The sequence below is a fragment of the Aquarana catesbeiana genome, linkage group LG09, assembly GCF_042186555.1.
Source record: "Aquarana catesbeiana isolate 2022-GZ linkage group LG09, ASM4218655v1, whole genome shotgun sequence".
Classification (NCBI taxonomy): domain Eukaryota; kingdom Metazoa; phylum Chordata; class Amphibia; order Anura; family Ranidae; genus Aquarana; species Aquarana catesbeiana.
This window is the reverse complement of record NC_133332.1, coordinates 63,995,784-64,015,766: the sequence shown is the minus strand read 5'-3', so window position 1 is coordinate 64,015,766 and position 19,983 is coordinate 63,995,784. Positions and strand designations below refer to the sequence as shown.

The following is a 19,983-nucleotide window of genomic DNA, read 5'->3' as shown; positions in this document are numbered from 1 at the left end:
CGTGGAAGGGATTATGTTAATGGCGGTGAGGAGAATGGTCTATGTGGAGAGCTTTACCGTGGATGCCTGCATACTTGGATGTGTCTGTCATCAACCATGTGAGTTTCTAAATGTTGTACCTTCAGTAAAGATAACTGTATTGCTACACTTAGAGTCGCCTCTCTTCTCTTTTATACTCCATTGTGACATGATGCTATTTGTATATCAACACATCGCTTGTATATCAATTCAAAATGTATTTAAAAATTTTGCTTGTCTTGCAAAATGCTCTCAAACCAAGTTACTCTCACATCAAGGTTTTACTGTAATAAAATATTTACAAAAATGTGAGGGGTGTACTCACTTTTGTAAGATACTGTATATACTAGACTGCCTGCACTGTATATATAGTCTACACTGATTGCAGAGTATATATAGATATCTATAGATAGATATCTATATATCTATATCTATATCTATATCTATATCTATATCTATGTCTATATATACTAAACTGCCTGCGTGCCACTAATGCCGGAGTCCGTTGGGTAATTCGATCGTGTGTGGGCTCCAGCTGACTTTTTTTTCCCAAAAGTTCGACGGACCTAGAAATGAAACATGTTTCAAATCTTTCCGACGGACTCGAGTCTGGTCGAAAAGTCCGCTCGTCTGTATGCTAATCAGACGGACAAAAACCGACGCTAGGGCAGCTATTGGCTACTGGCTATGAACTTCCTTGTTTTAGTCCGGTCGTATGTCATCATGTACGAATCCGTCGGATTTTGGTTGATCGTGTGTAGGCAAGTCCGTTCATTCGGAAAGTCCGTTGAAAAGTCCGTCGGACCAAGTCTGCCGTAAAGTCCGCTCGTGTGTACGCGGCATTACTAACCTGCCTCTAGCTAACCTTCTGTCATTCATTACGCTATATACAGCCGCCGTGTAAGCAGCCTTATATCGTGTGGGCCGTGGACTTAGCCCCCTGAGCCATGATTGCCTAAAGGTACCCTGCCTCTGGCCAATCATGGCTCTCACAGCAGAGCGCGCTATGATTGGCCAAAGCATGCAGGTCAGGTGCATGCTTTGGCCAATCATCAGACATCAATACGCTGTGATCTCGCACTGCATTATGGGGCGGTCCGCGGTGCTCAAATTTTCCTCGAATGCCCCATAATGTTCGGTGTTTGCCGAATGGGCGACCACTTACATTCAACTCGAACATCGGCACATCCCTAGTTGTCACTGTAGTAAAATGCCAGCAAAACTTTATTTGATCATTTTGCTGTGGAGAAGTGTTATAACCATAAACTTTATTGACATTCACTATATTACCAAAAGTATTGGGACACACGTTAATAATGAAAAGTAAAAGTACGCTCTCTCAATATATACAAAGTGTATAGCTGCCAAGGGTGGGCCAACTCAATTGAAATCAAAAAAATGAATACAGAAAATCCACAAATTGACAAGTACTTAAAAGACACCTACTGTCACCCTAAAGTGATCCCATTGAAACTTATATAAAGTGCAGATGCAATTAAATACAGTCTTTTAAGCACTTGTCACTTTGAGGATTTTAAATGTATTACGTTTTTTGGTTTAATATTTTTTTCACACATTTCATTATTAACGTGTATCCTGTTATTCAAGAAAATTTTGGTGCAGCAGTCTCAGTAATTGGCCAAGCGCAGTCCAGATAAATATCACCAAAAGTATTGGTACACCTGTCTTTACACGCACATGAATTTTAGTGGCATCCGGTCTTAGTCCATAGGGTTCAATAATGAGTTGGCCCACGCTTGGCAGCTTTAACAGCTTCAACACTTCTGGGAAGGCTGTCCACAAGGTTTAGGAGTGTGTCTATGGGAATGTTTTACCATTCTTCCAGAAGCGCATTTGTGAGGTCAGGCACTGATGTTGGAGGAGAAGGCCTGGCTCGCAGCCTCTGCTCTAATTCATCCCAAAGGTGTTCTATTGGGTTGAGGACAGGACTCTGTGCAGGCCAGTCAAGTTCCTCAAACCCCAAACTCACTCATCCATGTCTTTCTGGACCTTGCTTGTGTACTGGTCCAAATCATTTGGTGGAGGGGGGATTATGGTGTGGGGTTGTTTTTCAGGGGTTGGGCTTGGCCCCTTAGTTCCAGTCAAGGGAACCCTTAAGGTGTCAGGATTTTGTTGTCGGAATGTCCGATCAATGTCCGACCGTGAGTACGGGGCATAAGACTGGGATGCCATTAAAGTTAATGTGCGTGTAAAAGCAGGTGTCCTAATACTTTTAGTAATATACTTTATGTGAACTATTGAGATTAACTCCCACTTTCTGTCCTATAATTATTGTCACTGAGACAGAAAGTGAAGGGAAATCTAAAAACTGTCCCCAGAACATGGCTAGAAAGAAACCCAATGGGGACACTTGTTCAGGTGTCAAATAATAAAGGTGGAATTTCCCTTCACTTTGGAGAGATTTCCTCTCACTCTTGGACAGGAAATCTCCTTAATGGGAACAGGGAAGCAATAACAATCTGACAGAGGTTCTATATATACAGTACTTTTCTCTGCTCTTTTTACAGTAGAAAAAAAGTTCCCCCTGAATTTCCACATTGAGGCCCAATCTCAGGTCAGTTGAAACTCAAAGTTTTGATGAACAGATTAGGTTTAGGTAGCAAATTTCAGCATTTAAGAAGAAACAACAAAAATTCATTTACACCATATGCCATGCTAAAGTGTTTATTTATTTGCTGTTACTTAATGAGAAATTACATAGAATTCAGTTATCATTTAATTTCATTCAGAACAAATGTTAACAGAGATTAAATATTCGCTTGCATAATAATCAGTGATATTCTCATGTGTTTTGGTTTTCTAGGGACTGCCAGATTCTAGAAATCTTTACACATTGATAACTTTTTTTCTTATAATTGGTCTGGGGTGATCATAGTTAATTAAAATGGACGTCTTACAACATCTTACATATAACATGGAGTCGCTTGTATTCATTTTATTTTGGTTGATCTATTTGGTTTGGATCAGGTTTATTTTGGAATGTATAATGTTAGATTTGGGTTTGGATAGTGAAGTGAAAGAGAGGTCATAATGGACCAGGAAGCAATTATTATACATGTAGAGCCTGTGATCATTAGGATTGTAGGACAGACTTTGTATTCTCTCCATTCGCTTAATGAATGGGACACTCAACTTCCCTTCCTCATTAGTTTTGGTATCATACATGTAGAAGATCTCCTCTTTAGTAGTACTGAGGGCTCGCGTAGCATACAAGACCCCGCACACCATGAAAGCATTGCTGACGCCAGGTTTGTACTGGTTGGTGTTCCAGGTCTGCAGTACTGCAAGAGTAGTATCATTAAGTTTACTGATAACAATATTTCCAAAATTCTCCTCAGTTGCATAAATGACCCAAAGACCCTCTTCATCAGCTGAGAAGTCAATGTCCTGAAATGCAGTGTGTGAGTAGGAGAACCTGTTGTTGTTTGTGGCACCAGGGAGAGTCGCTCGGGTGATCACATTTTTATTCAAGTCGTATTTACAGATGTTCGCGGTGTTATAGCAGTTATAGTACAACGCCCTATTGTACACGATCATTCCACCACCTTGACCAGTTTCAGATGATGAAAATAACTTTGGTGGTAGACCTAAATAAAGTGTGAGATCATTATATGAAGGGTAGGTGTACAGATAATCCATAGTCCTTCCATCAGTTTTTAGAGGAGCCACCCACTGGAAATTCTGATCAGCGCCTAGCAGTGAATCTCTCCCCCATCCTCCATAGTAATAATTGAGTCCCTTCAAGTTTAGTTGAACTACAAATGGTTCACTGATGTTGTTGATGATTTGTCCATCTTCACAAGTACCTGCAAAGGGAACAGATGGATATAAATATTTAACAGGTAAACAAAATATATATGCAGCAAAATGTAAAATCTGAGTCAGCTAGGATTTTGCTAAGAATGCTGTGTTATGTCAGACATTTGACAAGGTGATGCTTCCGAGCAGTGGTGGCTGGTGCTTAATTTTTTTGGGGGGGTGCAAACATAGCCCCGACCAACAACACCCCCCCGTCACTCCCCTTGATAGGGCCTACAGACAGACAGATTGATAGGCAGATAGGTACACAGGCAGGCAGACAGATCGATAGGCAGACAGATCGATAGGCAGGCAGATCGATAGACAGGCAGATAGGTACACAGACAGACATATCGATAGGCAGATCGATAGGCAGGCAGATCGATAGGTACACAGACAGATCGATAGCTACACAGACAGACAGACAGACACATCGATAGGCAGATCGATAGGCAGGCAGATTGGTAGGTACACAGACACATCGATAGGCAGATCGATAGGCAGGCAGATTGATAGGTACACAGACAGATCGATAGGTACACAGACAGATCGATAGGCAGATCGATAGGCAGGCAGATCGATAGGTATACAGACAGATCGATAGGTACACAGACAGATCGACAGAACGATAGGTAAACAGACAGACAGATCGATAGGCAGGCAGATCTATAGGCAGACAGACAGACCGATAGGTACACAGACAGATCGATAGACAGGCAGATCAGTACACAGACAGACAGATCGATAGGCAGACAGATTGATAGGCAGATCGATAGGCAGATAGACAGACGGACAGACATACAGACAGAGCGATAGGCAGGCAGATAGGTACACAGACAGACAGATCGATAGGTACACAGACAGACAGATCAATAGGCAGGCAGATAGGTACACAGAAAGACAGATCGATAGTTAGACAGATCGATAGACAGGCAGAACGATAGACAGGCAGATAGGTACACAGACAGGCAGACAGATCGATAGGCAGACAGATCGATAGGCAGGCAGATAGATAGGTACACAGACAGACAGACAGATCGATAGGTACACAGACAGACAGACAGACAGATCGATAGGCAGGTAGATAGATAGGTACACAGACAGACAGGCAGATCTATAGGCAGACAGACAGACCGATAGGTACACAGACAGATCGATAGACAGGCAGATCGGTACACAGACAGGCAGATCGATAGACAGGCAGATAGGTACCCAGACAGGCAGATCGATAGGTACACAGACAGACAGATCGATAGGCAGGCAGATCGGTACACAGACAGACAGACAGATCAATAGGTACACAGACAGATCGATAGACAGGCAGATAGGTACACAGACAGACAGATCGATAGGCAGACAGATCAATAGGTACACAGACAGACAGATCGATAGGCAGGCAGATTGATTTGGCAGGCAGGTACACAGACAGATCGATAAGCAGACAGAGCGATAGGCAGGCAGATAGGTACACAGACAGATCGATAGGCAGATGGACAGACAGACAGATCGATAGATAGATCGATAGATAGATAGATAGATAGATAGATAGATAGATAGATAGATAGATAGATAGATAGATAGATAGATAGATAGATAGATAGATATGGCTGTAGCTGGACACAGTGCTGGGACCAGGGCTGTGTTTTGACCTAGGCCGACAAGGCCTAGGCCTAGGGTGTCACTTTGCGGGGGGCGGCAAAGAAAGCCGCTCCCCGCATGAGAGAAAGTCCCCCCACTCGATTCCCGGCTCCCGCGGCCGCCCCCTGCACACATGCAGCCCATGGCGGCCGCCTTGCTGTAGCGGCGTTGCTGTGTATGGGCATGCTTGGCAGAGGGTGGAGGGGCGTGTCATGTCCCTCCACCCTCTGCCAGTCACACCCATACACAGCGGCGCCGCTACAGCAAGGTGGCCGCCATGGGCTGCATGTGTGCGGGGGGCGGCCGCGGGAGCCGGGAATCGGGAAGATGGGTGGGGACTTTCTCTCATGCGGGGGGGGGGGCTTTGTGTGACTCAAGCCCCCATAAGCGGCCGGTGACTGACGAAGGTGGAGCCTTATGCTCCGCCTACCCTCCTCCGCACTGCCTTCCTTGAATCTTCTTCTCGGCACTGGGGCGGGGTCTGGCAGTGACGTCAGGAGGAAGGAGAGAGAGAGAGGAGCACGAGGGAAACCCCCAGGACAGCAGGTAAAATTATTTAATAAATTATATCGGTGTTATGGGGCACAGTGTTGGCATTTGATGGCACAGTGGCTACAATTGATGGGCACAGTGGCTACAATTGATGGGCACAGTGGCAGCATTTGATGGGCACAGTGGCTGCGTTTCAGGGCACAGTTGCTACAATTGATGGGCACAGTGGCTGCAAATGATGGGCACAGTGGCAGCATTTGATGGGCACAGTGGCTGCGTTTCAGGGCACAGTGGCTACAATTGATGGGCACAGTGGCTGCAATTGATGGGCACAGTGGCAGCAATTGATTGGTACAGTGGCTGCATTCGAGGGCACAGTGGCTACAACTGATGGGCACAGTGGCAGCATTTGATGGGCACAGCGACTGCATTTGAGGGCACAGTGGCTACAATTGATGGGCACAGTGGCAGCACTTGATGGGCACAGTGGCTGCATTTGATGGGGCACAGTGGCTGCGTTTGACAGGGCACAGTGGCTGCGTTTGATAGGGCACAGTGGCTGCAATTGATGGCACAGTGGCTGCAATTGATGGCACAGTGGCTGCAATTGATGGCACAGTGACTGCAGTTGATGAGCACAGTGGCTGCGTTTGAGGGCACAAAGGCTGCGTTTGAGGGCACAGTGGCTGCGTTTGATAGGGCACAGTGGATGCGTTTTGATAGGGCACAGTGGATGCGTTTTGATAGGGCACAGTGGCTGCAATTGATGGGCACAGTGGCTGTGTTTGAGGGCACAGTGGCTGCAGTTGATGGGCACAGTGGCTGCGTTTGATGGCACAGTGGCTACAATTGATGGGCACAATGGCTACAATTGATGGGCACAGTGGCAGCATTTGATGGGCACAGTGGCTACAATTGATGGGCACAGTGGCTGCATTTGACGAAACAGTGGCTGCATTTGATGGGGCACAGTGAGGCTGCAATTGATGTCTTTTTTTCTGAATTTTTTAGTTTGTTTGCGCCCCCCCAAAAAAAATTTTGAGCACCAGCTGCCACTGGCATGTGCAAAGTGCTCGGTGCATGCTAAAATCAATGCAAACCCATTAAACAGCCCACATTTAGTGAAAGTGCATTAATATGCAGATCATGATATTGCTATAAAGTGCTATAAAGTGCTCCATCAATGCTGAAATCAATGCAAACTCATTAAAGAGGAGTCCCGCCCCCACCCTGTGAAAACATGAAAACTCAGCAGCTACAAATACTGTAGCTGCTGACTTTTAATATTAGGACCGCAAAGTCGACACCTCAGCCGATTTTCGGATTGACTCTCGGGTTTTGCCACCATCATTCATGGTAAGGGAAACCGGACAGTTCACTACTTCATGTGTGCGAAGCACGTTGCACTTTCTGAATGGCCCAGTGGAGGAAGGAGGAGGGGGGCCGAACTTCAGAGGGAGCAGCGCAGTCTCCCGGGAGTAGGGAATGGTACCTGTCAAAAACAGGTACCCGTTCCCCCCTCCCCCCTGAAAGGTGCCAAATGAGCCTAAAGAGGAAGGGGTGTGGTTTACAGATAATAGGGTGGGTCTTAAACAGGAAGGGGTGTGGCCTCGGCAGGAAGGGGTGGGTCGTGTTTAAATTAGGGGGTTGCATGAGTTTAGTCAGGCCTAGGGCAGCACAAAACCTAAATATACCACTGGCTGGGACCCCTCCTGCAGATTGCTGGGTGAATGGAGGTTACTTCCCAGGGCACCGTCTGATCACAGATCATCATCACAGGATGAGAACATTACAAGGTATGTGGAGGGACAGACACTGACAGAGTGTCAGATCACATTACCTTGATTCTGGCTTCATGGAGTCAACTTCCCACTGCCACAGAAAAAGTGACATGCCCGGGTTAAAGCACCACCCATGTCCTATGGCGGTACTAATGGTCAGTCAGGCAGACAGACAGAAGATTGACCCAATGAGAGTGAAGAGGCGCTTAGCATTGCGCCACAAAGCAACACAAAACCACACAAATGTAGCGTCTCGCCTGCAATCACGGGATTGCATTGGCATGACGCTTACATAGTGCAATGTGGCCGGCACCCGAGCACAGTGAATTTAAAGAACTTTTTTTTAATTTTTTTTTTTTTTTAAAGGGCCCTTTTTTTCTCCCTTTGTCTTTCAGGACAGCACCTGGAGAGAGCGCAGCTCCACCCACTTTCCCAGGAAACACTGCAGTCAGTTTCTTTAAAGACCGGACACTTCCACCATGGCCTCAGTTGTAGTGTTTCCTCCGCCATGGTGGAAGCGCTGCAGGGAACCAGGGGTGTGCTGCGCTTTCTCCAGGTGGGGAAAGTATTGGGCATACCGGTAGAAGTTGTTTCTTTTTTCTCTCAAGACAGCCCAGCATCCTCCCTTACGTGTGGTGGATTCACCGGCGCCCCCTCTTCATGCTCGGCGAGAGCCAGGCTGCTGTGGGTTCCGCTCCTGCAGACCGGTGGCATGGCTGTGGAGAAGCGAACGGCGTCTACTTTACAGTCCCTCACGCCTTCCGGGTTCGGATGACGAGTGCGTCATTCCGATCGGAGGCGGGACCTCGAGCAGCGCGACGCGGCTTCCGGTTCCGGCCGCTGGAACGCAGGACGAGGGGGCGGTCTTCTGGCTGACGTAATTTCCGGCCCTCACAGCGGGGAGCGCCCTGGGAAAATCAAATAAAGAAGCACAGACGTCACTGTAGTCCTGTCAGCAATGGAGGACGATCAGATGGCAGTGGCAAATGCAGGAGCCACACCAGTCAGCCAGGCCCAGGTAAGCAGGGACATTGGTCACTGTGTTTTTTCTTACTCTATGGGCAATTGTATGTATATTCCCTTCCTAAAAAGGGGGAAAAAGGGGGCCTGCAGATCATTTTTTCTGAGTACTAGAAGAAGGAGAAATGATTGTTTACTTGGTTGGAAGTGGATCTGTGGGGTGATTCACTGGCTGTGGAACAAGACATAGGGGTTAAGGGGTTAACTTCCCTTTGTTTTTTTTGTTTCCTTTGTACAGCATGTAATCTGTTTTTGAAATGTTGGTTCAGCAAATATCTTTTTTCCCTTGGGATATTTCAGAAAGCTAAAGAAAAGACCAAGCATGTCTCCTCTATTATTAAGACGAAATGTCCGTCATGTAAAGGTTTACTGAGGGATTCCTGGACCAAGATATTATGCAGGTCCTGTATTGCAGACATAGTTAAGGAGGAGACTGCTCCTGCTATTCCTGCGACTCAGCAAGGAGAATTGCTGAGCTCTTTCAGGAAGGACCTGGCGGACACCTTTGAATCCTTTAGATCCTATCTGGATAGACGCCCAACTGCGTCTAGCAGTACGGTCCCCCGTTCTCACTCCTGTTTCTGCATCCAGAGGGGGCAGTGACTCAGAGGAGGAAGAATGTAGTGCTTTACCAAACTCTGACGAAGAAGCGGAAGAAGAGAATGAGACTTCTTCTCCTTCTTCTAGGTACAAACTATCCCTTGAGGAGGTGGATGATCTGCTAAAGACAATACACACTACCCTTAACATCACAGAGGATAAAATTCAGTTATCCTTACACGATAGGATGTTCCAGGGCCTGGGGGAGGAAAAACAGAGTTTTTCCAGTACACAAGTTTCTATCGGAAACTATTAAAAGGGAATGGAAAGATCCAGAAAGAGCCCCTTTCTTTTCTAAATCCCTCAAGAGGAGATTTCCATTTGACGAGGATAGCCCGCATATCTGGAACAAAAAACCAAGACTTGACGCAGTGTTCCCCCAGGTATCAAGGAATACTGACCTGGCAATACTGACCTGGATACCATGGATAAGAAGACAGACTCCCTATTAAGGAAGGCGTGGGATTCATCCTTAGCAAATTTGAAACCAGCCATGGCTTCAACGGTGGTAGCCAGGAACCTGGAACACTGGCTGGAACAGCTGAAGGCTCATATTGAGGCGGGGACGCCTCGTAAAGATCTGCTAGATACACTCCCGGTGTTACTAAAAGCAGTAGGGTATATAGCAGATGCTTCAGCTGAATCAATCAGAATGTCAGCCAGATCCTCAGCTTTAATAAACTCAGCTCGCAGGGCTTTATGGGTTAAGACATGGACAGGGGATACTGCCTCAAAAACAAAATTGTGCGGTCTTCCCTTTGAGGGAGATCTGGTGTTTGGCCCAGGGCTTGAAGCCATACTTGACAGAACGGCTGACAAGAAGAAGGCTTTCCCTATAAAGAAAAAGGTGATTCCGCAAGGCAATAAAAATTTTCGTGCTCTTCGGAAAACCCCAGATACCAAAGAGACAGGCTATAAAAGGCCATGGATATCTCAAAGAGGGAGGGGCAAGTCAGGAGTACTATTTCGCCCCCCTGCCACAAATACAAAGACCCAGTGACTGTCATTCAACTGTGGGAGCAAGGTTACAAACCTTCTTTTTACAGTGGAAGACTATAACGAACAGCCAGTTTATCCTCAAGACAATTCTAGAGGGTTACAGGCTGGAATTTTCTCAACCCCCACCTGTGCGTTTTTACGTAAGCCAGGCTCCCCGAGACCCAGAGAAATCCGTAGCAATGACATCTATCTTACAAGAATTGATGCTACAAAAGGTGATCACGAATGTACCTCCCAAGGAAGTAGAACAGGGGTGCTATTCGCACATATTTCTGGTGAAGAAGCCTTCAGGCAAATTCAGACTAATTCTGAACCTGAAGATTCTCAACAAAGCTATCAGGTACAAAAGATTCAAGATGGACACAATTTATTCAGTAAAGAATCTTCTGACCCCAAACTGTTTTATGGCGTCCATAGACCTGAGAGATGCATATCTACATTTGCCAATAGCACCAGCATCCCAGAAGCACTTAAGATTTGCAATAAAAATGGGAGAATCAACTCTACATCTCCAGTTCAGAGCTCTCCCTTTCGGGCTGTCATACTCTCCGAGGATTTTCACAAAAATCTTAGCAGAGGCCTTAGCCCCACTCAGAGTGGAGGGAGTATCAATTCTACCTTATTTAGACGATCTACTAATTTTTGCCAAAACAAGGGACCTATTAGTGAAGGATCTGGAAAAGACAAAGAGACACTTGGGGAGTCTCGGATGGATAATAAACAAGGAAAAGTCAAACTTGATTCCATCACAATTCAATTCCTGGGCTATACTATCAATTCCATCCAGGAGAGAATCTTTCTCCCCGAGGAGAAAATAGTGAAGCTTCAGGGTGCGGTAAAGAAGACACAAACATGCCAATCTCCATCAGGGCAGCTATGTCGGTCTTAGGGCTACTCACTGCGACTATACCAGCAGTGCAATGGGCACGTCTACATGCAAGGGAGCTCCAGCAGGCAATTTTAACGAATTGGTCTTATGGAGAGTCCCTGGAAAAGTTGATAAAGATGCCTCCGCAGGTTCAGAGGAAGCTTTGGTGGTGGAGAAAATATATATAAAACACAAAGCGCTGTGATGCTAAATAGCTGATAATTACACATAAAACCAAGTGAGGCTGCTATCAAAAGAGAGTCACTTAAAAAGAATAAATAATGATATTTGAAGCGCTTCACAATGTGCATGAAAATGAATATATAAGAATAAATATAAATAGTCAAATAAATCCAGCGGTGAGTAAAAATTCCTATAAAATCCAGCAATCAAAATAGTGTAAAATTATAAAAAAATATAAAAAATTAGTGACACCAAATGTGTAAAAAATTCACATAAAAAATCCACATAAAAATAAATATATAGGGATGTATTCAGAAGGTTCAATTATACAGGTGTAGAATCCTGATTGGTATAGAGCTTTTGATCACTAGCAAAGCTGTTTAAAAACACTTGCTTAATTAAGGTGCTCATTGATAGTACCAATGTGTTTTTTTGCTTCTATTCACAACCAATGTGAGAATCATAAACAGGCAGATAAGAGAAAAAAACAATCATTGTGCAATAGTTACCAAGGTACACAGGCAAACTTCAATCCACTCACGTGTGCCTTATAATGATAAGGCATATGCAGGTTTTACTATAGCAGTCAGCCGCCTTAGACAGGAGCAGATTCAGTGCAGTACACTGTGTGAAACTGCTGATCTGCACAGAGCTTCCTTGGCTCCTCCCACGCGTTACATCACAGTCAGCATTCTTATGGATCTATGAATACAAACGAGATCTGTCCTCTTTGATTCAAAAAGGAATCAACAAAAATATTCTATCCAAAAAAGAATCTAGATATTTAGTACCGGATACATGTAGAGTTCCAATCATTTACACCATCCCGAAGATCCATAAGAATGCTGAGGCACCACCAGGAAGACCCATCATTAATGGGATTCAATCGATCAATGCAAGACTAGGGGAATATGTGGACAAATTCTTGCAACCCCTAGTACCTAACACTAAAGCTTATCTACGTGATACCAAACATTTATTACAAATATTAAAATCTCTGACCCTGGACCCTAATGGAAGATATCTGTTAGCAACTGCGGATGTTGCTTCACTGTACACAATAATTGAACATAGCGATGCAATAGAAGCATCTAAATGGGCTATGGATTCATTCAGCCATCTCATTTCTAAACAGAAAAGATTTCTTCTTAGAAGCCTGGCCTTTGGTATTCAACATAACTACTTCTGGTATAATGATAATTATTTTCGACAACTAATGGGTATTGGGATGGGAGCTAAATATGCCCCAAGTGTAGCCAACATATTCATGGCAAAATGGGAGGAGGATGCCATCTTTTTAAATACTCCAAAGGAACTGGTTCTATATAAAAGATTCATAGACGATTGTATTTTTATTTGGAAGGGTGATGAACTGAGTTTAAGATCCTTTTTCCAACGTTTGAATATGAACCAAAAAAAATTAAACTTGAACATCAAATTAGTGAGACTAAAATCCAGTTCCTTGATTTTGAAATAGAACTAACAGCCAATATCATCAGCACAAAAACTTTCTTCAAACCGGTGGAAAGGAACAGCTATATACCAGTAACGAGTTGCCACTATGAGCCATGGTTAATCAACATTCCGAAGGGCCAGTTTATTCGCTTACGGAGAAATTGTTCAGAAAATAATGACTATCTTAAACAAGCTCAGTGGATAGGTAAGAGATTTGAAGAAAAAGGGTACAATAAATGTTTTATAGAAGAAAAAATAACAGAAGTCAATCAAACCTCAAGAGAAGCGCTGATCCAAGATAAAATCAAGGTAAATGACAAAACAGATGACATACCTCTGATAATGGACTTCAGTATACAACACAGGAGGATGGAGAGGATTATAAAAAGACATTGGTCTATTTTAAAAACTGATACTACTTTGGCAAATATACTCCCAGAAAAACCGAGATTCATTTACAGACGAGCTCCAACTCTAAGGGACATCATAGCTAAAAATGTACCCAACCCACCCAAGAGAATAACTGATTTAACCTTTTTTCAGGGTAAAGGATTCTATCCCTGTAAAAGGTGTTATGCCTGCATAAATACTAATCAAAATGGATACAGATGTCAGAAATTTTCTTCAACAAATACTGGACAAGAATTTGAAATAAAGGATTTTATATCTTGCAGGACTGAGGGGGTGGTATATGCTTTACAGTGCTCCTGCTCCCTCCAATACATTGGCAGAACGAAGCGACCAATGTGGAAGAGAATAAGAGAGCATATCCAGAACATTGGAAAAGGCTATCCAAAACACAGTGTTTCAAAACATTTTGATAGGTATCATAATAGAGACCCTAGGGGTCTCCAATTCTGGGCTATTCAAAAGTATAAGGCTCATTGGAGGGGTTCCCATAAAGTGAGGGAACTCAGCAAGAATGAATCCAAATGGATATTCCAGATGGGTACATTAGAACCCCATGGTTTGAACATTGAATTCGACCTGAATTGTTTTATTTCTGATTTTTAGAGGTTTTTCAGATTTATATATATATATATATATATATATATATATTTATGGTATATATTTTATTTTAATATTTTTTATTTTATATTTTTTATTTTTATTTATTTTTTGGTCCAATATTCTCATTATTTGTCCAATACCAGTTTTTGTGGCAATATTTGGTTCAGTTCTAGCATATAAATAATGGTCATCATCCATTTTTGCAATATTCTATCATGGAACTTTTAGATTTTAATTTTATATTTTAATATTATTTCCCTATTTCTTATATCATATCTTATTTTAATTTTATATATGTATATTTATATATCATGTCATCTTGTTTACTCCGTTTTCCATACATTTTATGAGCAGAGCATGTGGATACCCCATTTTTGTGATATCATGGGGCACTGGTCAATTATCAAAACCATTAGAGACAATGCTTTGCCATACACTCCCTCTGTGAGATGTTATACCAATTGTGACCACTGGAGGGAGTTGAAGAATTAAACGTGATTAGAGATATCAATATATATATTTTTTACTTTTTACACACTGCGTTTTTTACACATTGAATCGTGGTTTTGATAAACCAACGATATTCATATGAATTACATGTCTAATAAAAGTAGGTTTTAACAGGATTGAAGTTTATGCAGGAAGCAGAATGATGACAAACCCATGCTGTAGCCATGGCAACCACTCTGCTGTTGTGCTATAAAGCTGAGTCCGTCAGAGCTTGTATTATCCTTGAAAAAGTCACGTGACTGTGATGTAACGCGTGGGAGGAGCCAAGGAAGCTCTGTGCAGATCAGCAGTTTCACACAGTGTACTGCACTGAATCTGCTCCTGTCTAAGGCGGCTGACTGCTATAGTAAAACCTGCATATGCCTTATCATTATAAGGCACACGTGAGTGGATTGAAGTTTGCCTGTGTACCTTGGTATCCTAACTATTGCACAATGATTGTTTTTTTCTCTTATCTGCCTGTTTATGATTCTCACATTGGTTGTGAATAGAAGCAAAAAACACATTGGTACTATCAATGAGCACCTTAATTAAGCAAGTGTTTTTAAACAGCTTTGCTAGTGATCAAAAGCTCTATACCAATCAGGATTCTACACCTGTATAATTGAACCTTCTGAATACATCCCTATATATTTATTTTTATGTGGATTTTTTATGTGAATTTTTTACACATTTGGTGTCACTAATTTTTTATATTTTTTTATAATTTTACACTATTTTGATTGCTGGATTTTATAGGAATTTTTACTCACCGCTGGATTTATTTGACTATTTATATTTATTCTTATATATTCATTTTCATGCACATTGTGAAGCGCTTCAAATATCATTATTTATTCTTTTTGGTGGTGGAGAAGCCACTCAAACCTGGACAAAGGCCTACTCTGGGGCTTTCCCTTGGAGAAAAGACTGACAACAGACGCAAGTTCTTGGGGTTGGGGCGCCCACCTGGAAGAACAGATGGCTCAGGGGAGTTGGACAGACTGGGAAGCCAAAAGATCCTCCAATTGGAGAGAACTAAGGGCTATTCTCCTGGGACTATGGGCCTTCGAGAAATTAGTCCGGGGACATCAAGTTTTATCGGACAACGCCACAGCAGTGGCATACATATCAAGGCAAGGAGGAACGAGGAGCAGGACCCTGCTATTCTCGGCACTTCAAATTCTATCCTGGGCAGAAAACAACCTAAAGTCCATAACAGCAATACATCTGAAGGGAGATTTGAACCTTCTAGCAGACTTTCTGAGCAGAGAAAGAATACTAGAAGCAGAATGGAGTCTGAACACCGAAACATTCCAAAAATTAATAGAAAGATGGGGAGTGCCCCAAATAGATCTTTTTGCATCCCAGAAGAATGCAAAGGTAAAGGCCTTCTTCTCACTAAACAGGCAGGATCAGACGAAAGGATTGGATGCACTAGCACATCCGTGGAACTTCCAGTTGTGCTACGCCTTTCCCCCCTTTCAGATGATCCCTTTGGTCTTAAAAAAGCTACAAAAAGAGGCCACGAGTATGATTCTAGTGGCCCCTTTTTGGCCCAGACGGGCTTGGTTTGCAACAATACAGAGGATGGCGGTGGAATCTTATTGGGTGCTTCCACTGCGGAAAGATCTCCTAACGCAGGGACCCCTTCATCATCCAAATACCAAGCACCTCAGGTTGACAGTGTGGTTACTGAGGGGCAGATGTTAAAGAATAAGGGTCTTTCAGATAAACTGGTCTCTACCCTTTTGAATAGTCGTAAGGAGGTTACCAGAGCCATTTATTTCAAAACGTGGAAGTGATTTAATTGCTGGTGCACGGCAAAGAGGCTCTCGCCACAAGAAGTTGTTCCAGTTCTAGAGTTTCTCCATGAGGGAATGGAGATGGGATTGGCAGCTAGCACCCTGAAGGTGCAGGTAGCTGCATTATCGGTTTTCCTTGAGAGACAATTATCTAAGGAGCCGCTCATTATTAGATTTTTCAGGGCGTTGGCCAGAGCTAGGCCAATACCTTTTAAGTTTTTTCCTAGATGGGACCTGTCTTTGGTTCTACAAGGTCTAATCAAGGGGCCTTTTGAACCTCCAGAGGAAGCATCAATCAGGCTATGGTCACTAAAGCTAGTCCTGTTAATAGCAGTTACTTCAGCGAGGAGAGTAAGCGAGTTGCAAGCTCTTTCCATAAAAGAACCCTTTTGTTATATTTTTCCAGACCGGGTAGTGCTAAAAACTGACCCGGGTTTTCTGCCAAAGGTGTCAACAGCGTTTCATAGGGCACAAGAAATAGTTTTCCCTACTTTTTGTCCTAACCCGTCCAGTTCTAAGGAGAGGTCTTTCCATACCCTGGACGCGAGAAGGTGTTTATTACACTATATAGAAATAACAAAAGATTTCAGAAGATCAAATTCTGTTCTATTCTCTGGACCACGTAGGGGGTATAGTGCGTCCAAAAACACCATAGGTAGATGGCTAAGAATGGCCATCAGTGAAGCTTATAGAGCTTTAGGGGCAGAGCCCCCTAAAGGGGTAGTGGCCCATTCAACAAAGGCAGTAGCAACGTCCTGGGCAGAGAGGGCAGGGGCTTCTCCAGGTCGGATCTGTAAAGCGGCCACGTGGACAAGTTTCTCCACCTTCACCCGCCACTACAGATTGGACTTGCTATCAGCAGCGGAACAATCATTTGGCAGGAAAGTCCTGCAGGCGGTGGTCCCACCCTAGAGTAAGTACTCTTTTATCATCTCCAGGTGCTGTCCTGAAAGAAGAAGGGAGAAAACCCTAGTTAGACTTACCGGTAGCGGTATTTCTACGAGTCTTTCAGGACAGCGCCGATGACCCGCCCTAAAGTTTAAGTATAAAATGTTTTATTGCTATGTTTTGCTTATCTAATTTCAGCATGGCTGGAGGTACTCTATGAACAACTGAGGCCATGGTGGAAGTGTCTGGTCTTTAAAGAAACCGACTGCAGTGTTTCCTGGGAAAGTGGGTGGAGCTGCGCTCTCTCCAGGTGCTGTCCTGAAAGACTCGTAGAAATACCGTTACCGGTAAGTCTAACTAGGGTTTTTTTGTCACTAGCTTTGGGGGGCGGCGCCTGGGCGCCCCCTATGGTCGGGCCGCCACTGCCTCCGAGGCTTACAATATCTGTAGGTAAATTAGTCTGATAAAATACAAACATATTCTATTTATGGATTATATTGGTTAGCCATGAATGGTGATGCATATGGGTAAAAAAAGGATGATTGAGTGTTATTGTAAGTCCTCTGTCGCTTCTGTATGGTTTTTATAAATGTTATTTTGTGAAAGAGGGAAAATTTCAAATTGCTCTGCAAAAGCTTTTTAATACAGGATTTTAGACTCACACTCAAGTGGGCTTTTGCAAGAAGACCTACCCTACCTATATATATATATATATATATATATATATATATATATATATATATATATATATATATATATATATTGTTTAGGTGAATTTGGTCCTATTTCACCCATAGAGCACACAAAGCCAGGCACACAGCATTTTCTTCATTCTTCCACTGGCTCCAACGCGAACAGTCTAGGAGTTTACTTTTTGCGTTTTTATTGGGAATGTTGAAATTAGATTAGAGAGGGAGCTTGGGATACCCAGATAAACTGTAGAACTGTATACCTTGAGGACTCCTTAACTTTCTGGCTGCACTGTGCACACGGAATGAATGTCCCACAGTATCTCTAAGCTGATGGTGACTAGTACTCCTTCCAGAGTTTAAAAGCTATACACAGTCACTACTCTTCAGCACTGGGGTCATTTACTCACATAACCACAGGATCATCGGTTGCCTACTGCCGATATCCACCAGGCTCTTTCTAGTGAGGGAGATGTAGACTCACACCACCATATAACAGCTGGACTCTTTTCAACTTCCTCCTTGTAATGAGATAGGGAATGGTAGGATTGACTTAGAAGAGGTAAAGGGTACAGCAGAATTAGGCCCCCTACAGGTTCGGGAGGGTAATTCTGGGGAAGATTTCCTGAGGTTTGAGGAACTTCTAAGATCTGAGAAGGACCGTGGTAAACAATGGTCGGAAGGAAATGGCCCAAAGCACAGCAAGGTGTCACAGGACTTAAAAACCTCAGAGTGGCAAGACAGTCAGGATGTCCTTCAGAGGGAGACTAGGATGAGGCGGCAGTCATATGAGGATGTTGGTGATGAAACAGAGAGTCCCAGAGCAGAAGGAGAGAAAAGGATTGGTGTGGACAGCACAGTCATGCTTTTTGGGAGAAAAATGTGTCCCCTTTAAGAAAGGGGGAGTGGCCGGAGCGGGGGAGGCGGTTGGGCTAGTATGCTAGGAGGAAGGAGGGGGAGTGACGTCACTGGTGAGTGGCGGAGGAGAAGATTCCACACGCTCTCACCGCTCTCTGTACCCTGGCTATGAACACTGCAATGGCGGCGATGGATACTTCAGGACAAAGCTACGAGCGGCGGCACAAGGCACAGACTGGCTGCAGGCACAGATAGCAGCCATTAAAAATGAGGTGAAAGCGGCGCAGAATGGGGGGACCAGTGGCTCCACGCGCTCAGAGATCACTACCGTGGCAGCGCTTCAGCCCTGACACCTCTCCTGGTGGTCAGGGGCAATATGCAGCAGCATATGAGAGGGAGAGAACCTCCACCCCCCAGTGACCAGATCCAGGAATGGGGTCTTAAGAAGGACACAGTGCAGAGGCAGAAGCGCAGGGATGGGGGAGACCAGTACAGCACATGGCTCCGACCCCCCCCCTGCTCGTCGCAGATGCCAGGAGCGGACGGCCAGGGTTGTGGGAGAAGGTCAGAGCAGACAGTCGGCCCAGCGAAAGGGAGCCCTGTCTCCGGATGCTGGCCAGAGGTCCCGCGTTGAACAGAGGGAGGACCATGAGGAGCGCTGTGATGGTGAGACGGTGGTCGTTCGGCCGGAGGAGAACAGCGACAGATCGGAGGGAGAACTGTCCGGATCGGAGAGGGACAAGGACCAGGGACATCCGGCAGCGACGGATTCCGGAGTAGAGGCTTTTGGGCCCAGTCCTTGGCAGCCCGGTGAGTGCAATTCTTCCTTATCTATCTCTTCTTTATTAAAATAGTTGTTGGACCAGGGTAGAAAGCGGGGTTCCCCGAGTGAGGCTAGTTCATCAGGGGCAGGCGGTGATAGGCCTATGCAGAACAGCCCAGGGACGCAGGAAAAATTGCGGGTAGGACAGGCATGCAGGTTTTATTGTCGGGTTTGAGGGACCTGGTTCAGCGCTTTGAGCCGAACACAAGGACAGTTCGTTGCCAGCACTGGGCCCCACCACGTAGGTAAGGAGCGTGCTACAATGGCTACACCGCTGGATGCAGTCGCTACCAGGGTTGCAAGCAATTCACCGGCAACATCAGCGGGAACAGGGATGGCGGTAGTCTATCATCTCCACGTACCGGCCAACGTTTTGGCTCCTGATAGACATGGAGAGGCAAGGGAGAAGAAAGCGGATTCGGTCAGGTTGGTGGACTCCGCAAGAAGTGAGGTTTATGTCTATTTTGAGGGCTCCCTGGGGCCCAGCTAAAAAACGGAGGGAGACCTTCACATTATTGCCACTAAAGAAATTCAATCTGGACAGATT

At 44.5% G+C, this 19,983-nt stretch overlaps 1 protein-coding gene across 2 annotated transcripts in view; it reads right to left on the bottom strand.

Annotated features, from left to right (window-relative positions):
* The window catches only part of LOC141107738 (olfactomedin-4-like), a 184,135-nt gene that overhangs the window by 129,967 nt on the left and 34,185 nt on the right, over nucleotides 1-19,983 (bottom strand). The window contains exon 5 of one of the 2 annotated variants that reach the window (XM_073598664.1): nucleotides 2,989-3,845. The exons of the other annotated variant lie outside the window; for it this stretch is intronic. Within the exon in view, the coding sequence (XP_073454765.1) occupies nucleotides 2,989-3,845 (857 nt within the window). Of the gene's footprint in view, nucleotides 1-2,988; nucleotides 3,846-19,983 lie in introns of those variants that run through there. 2 annotated transcript variants of the gene reach the window in all.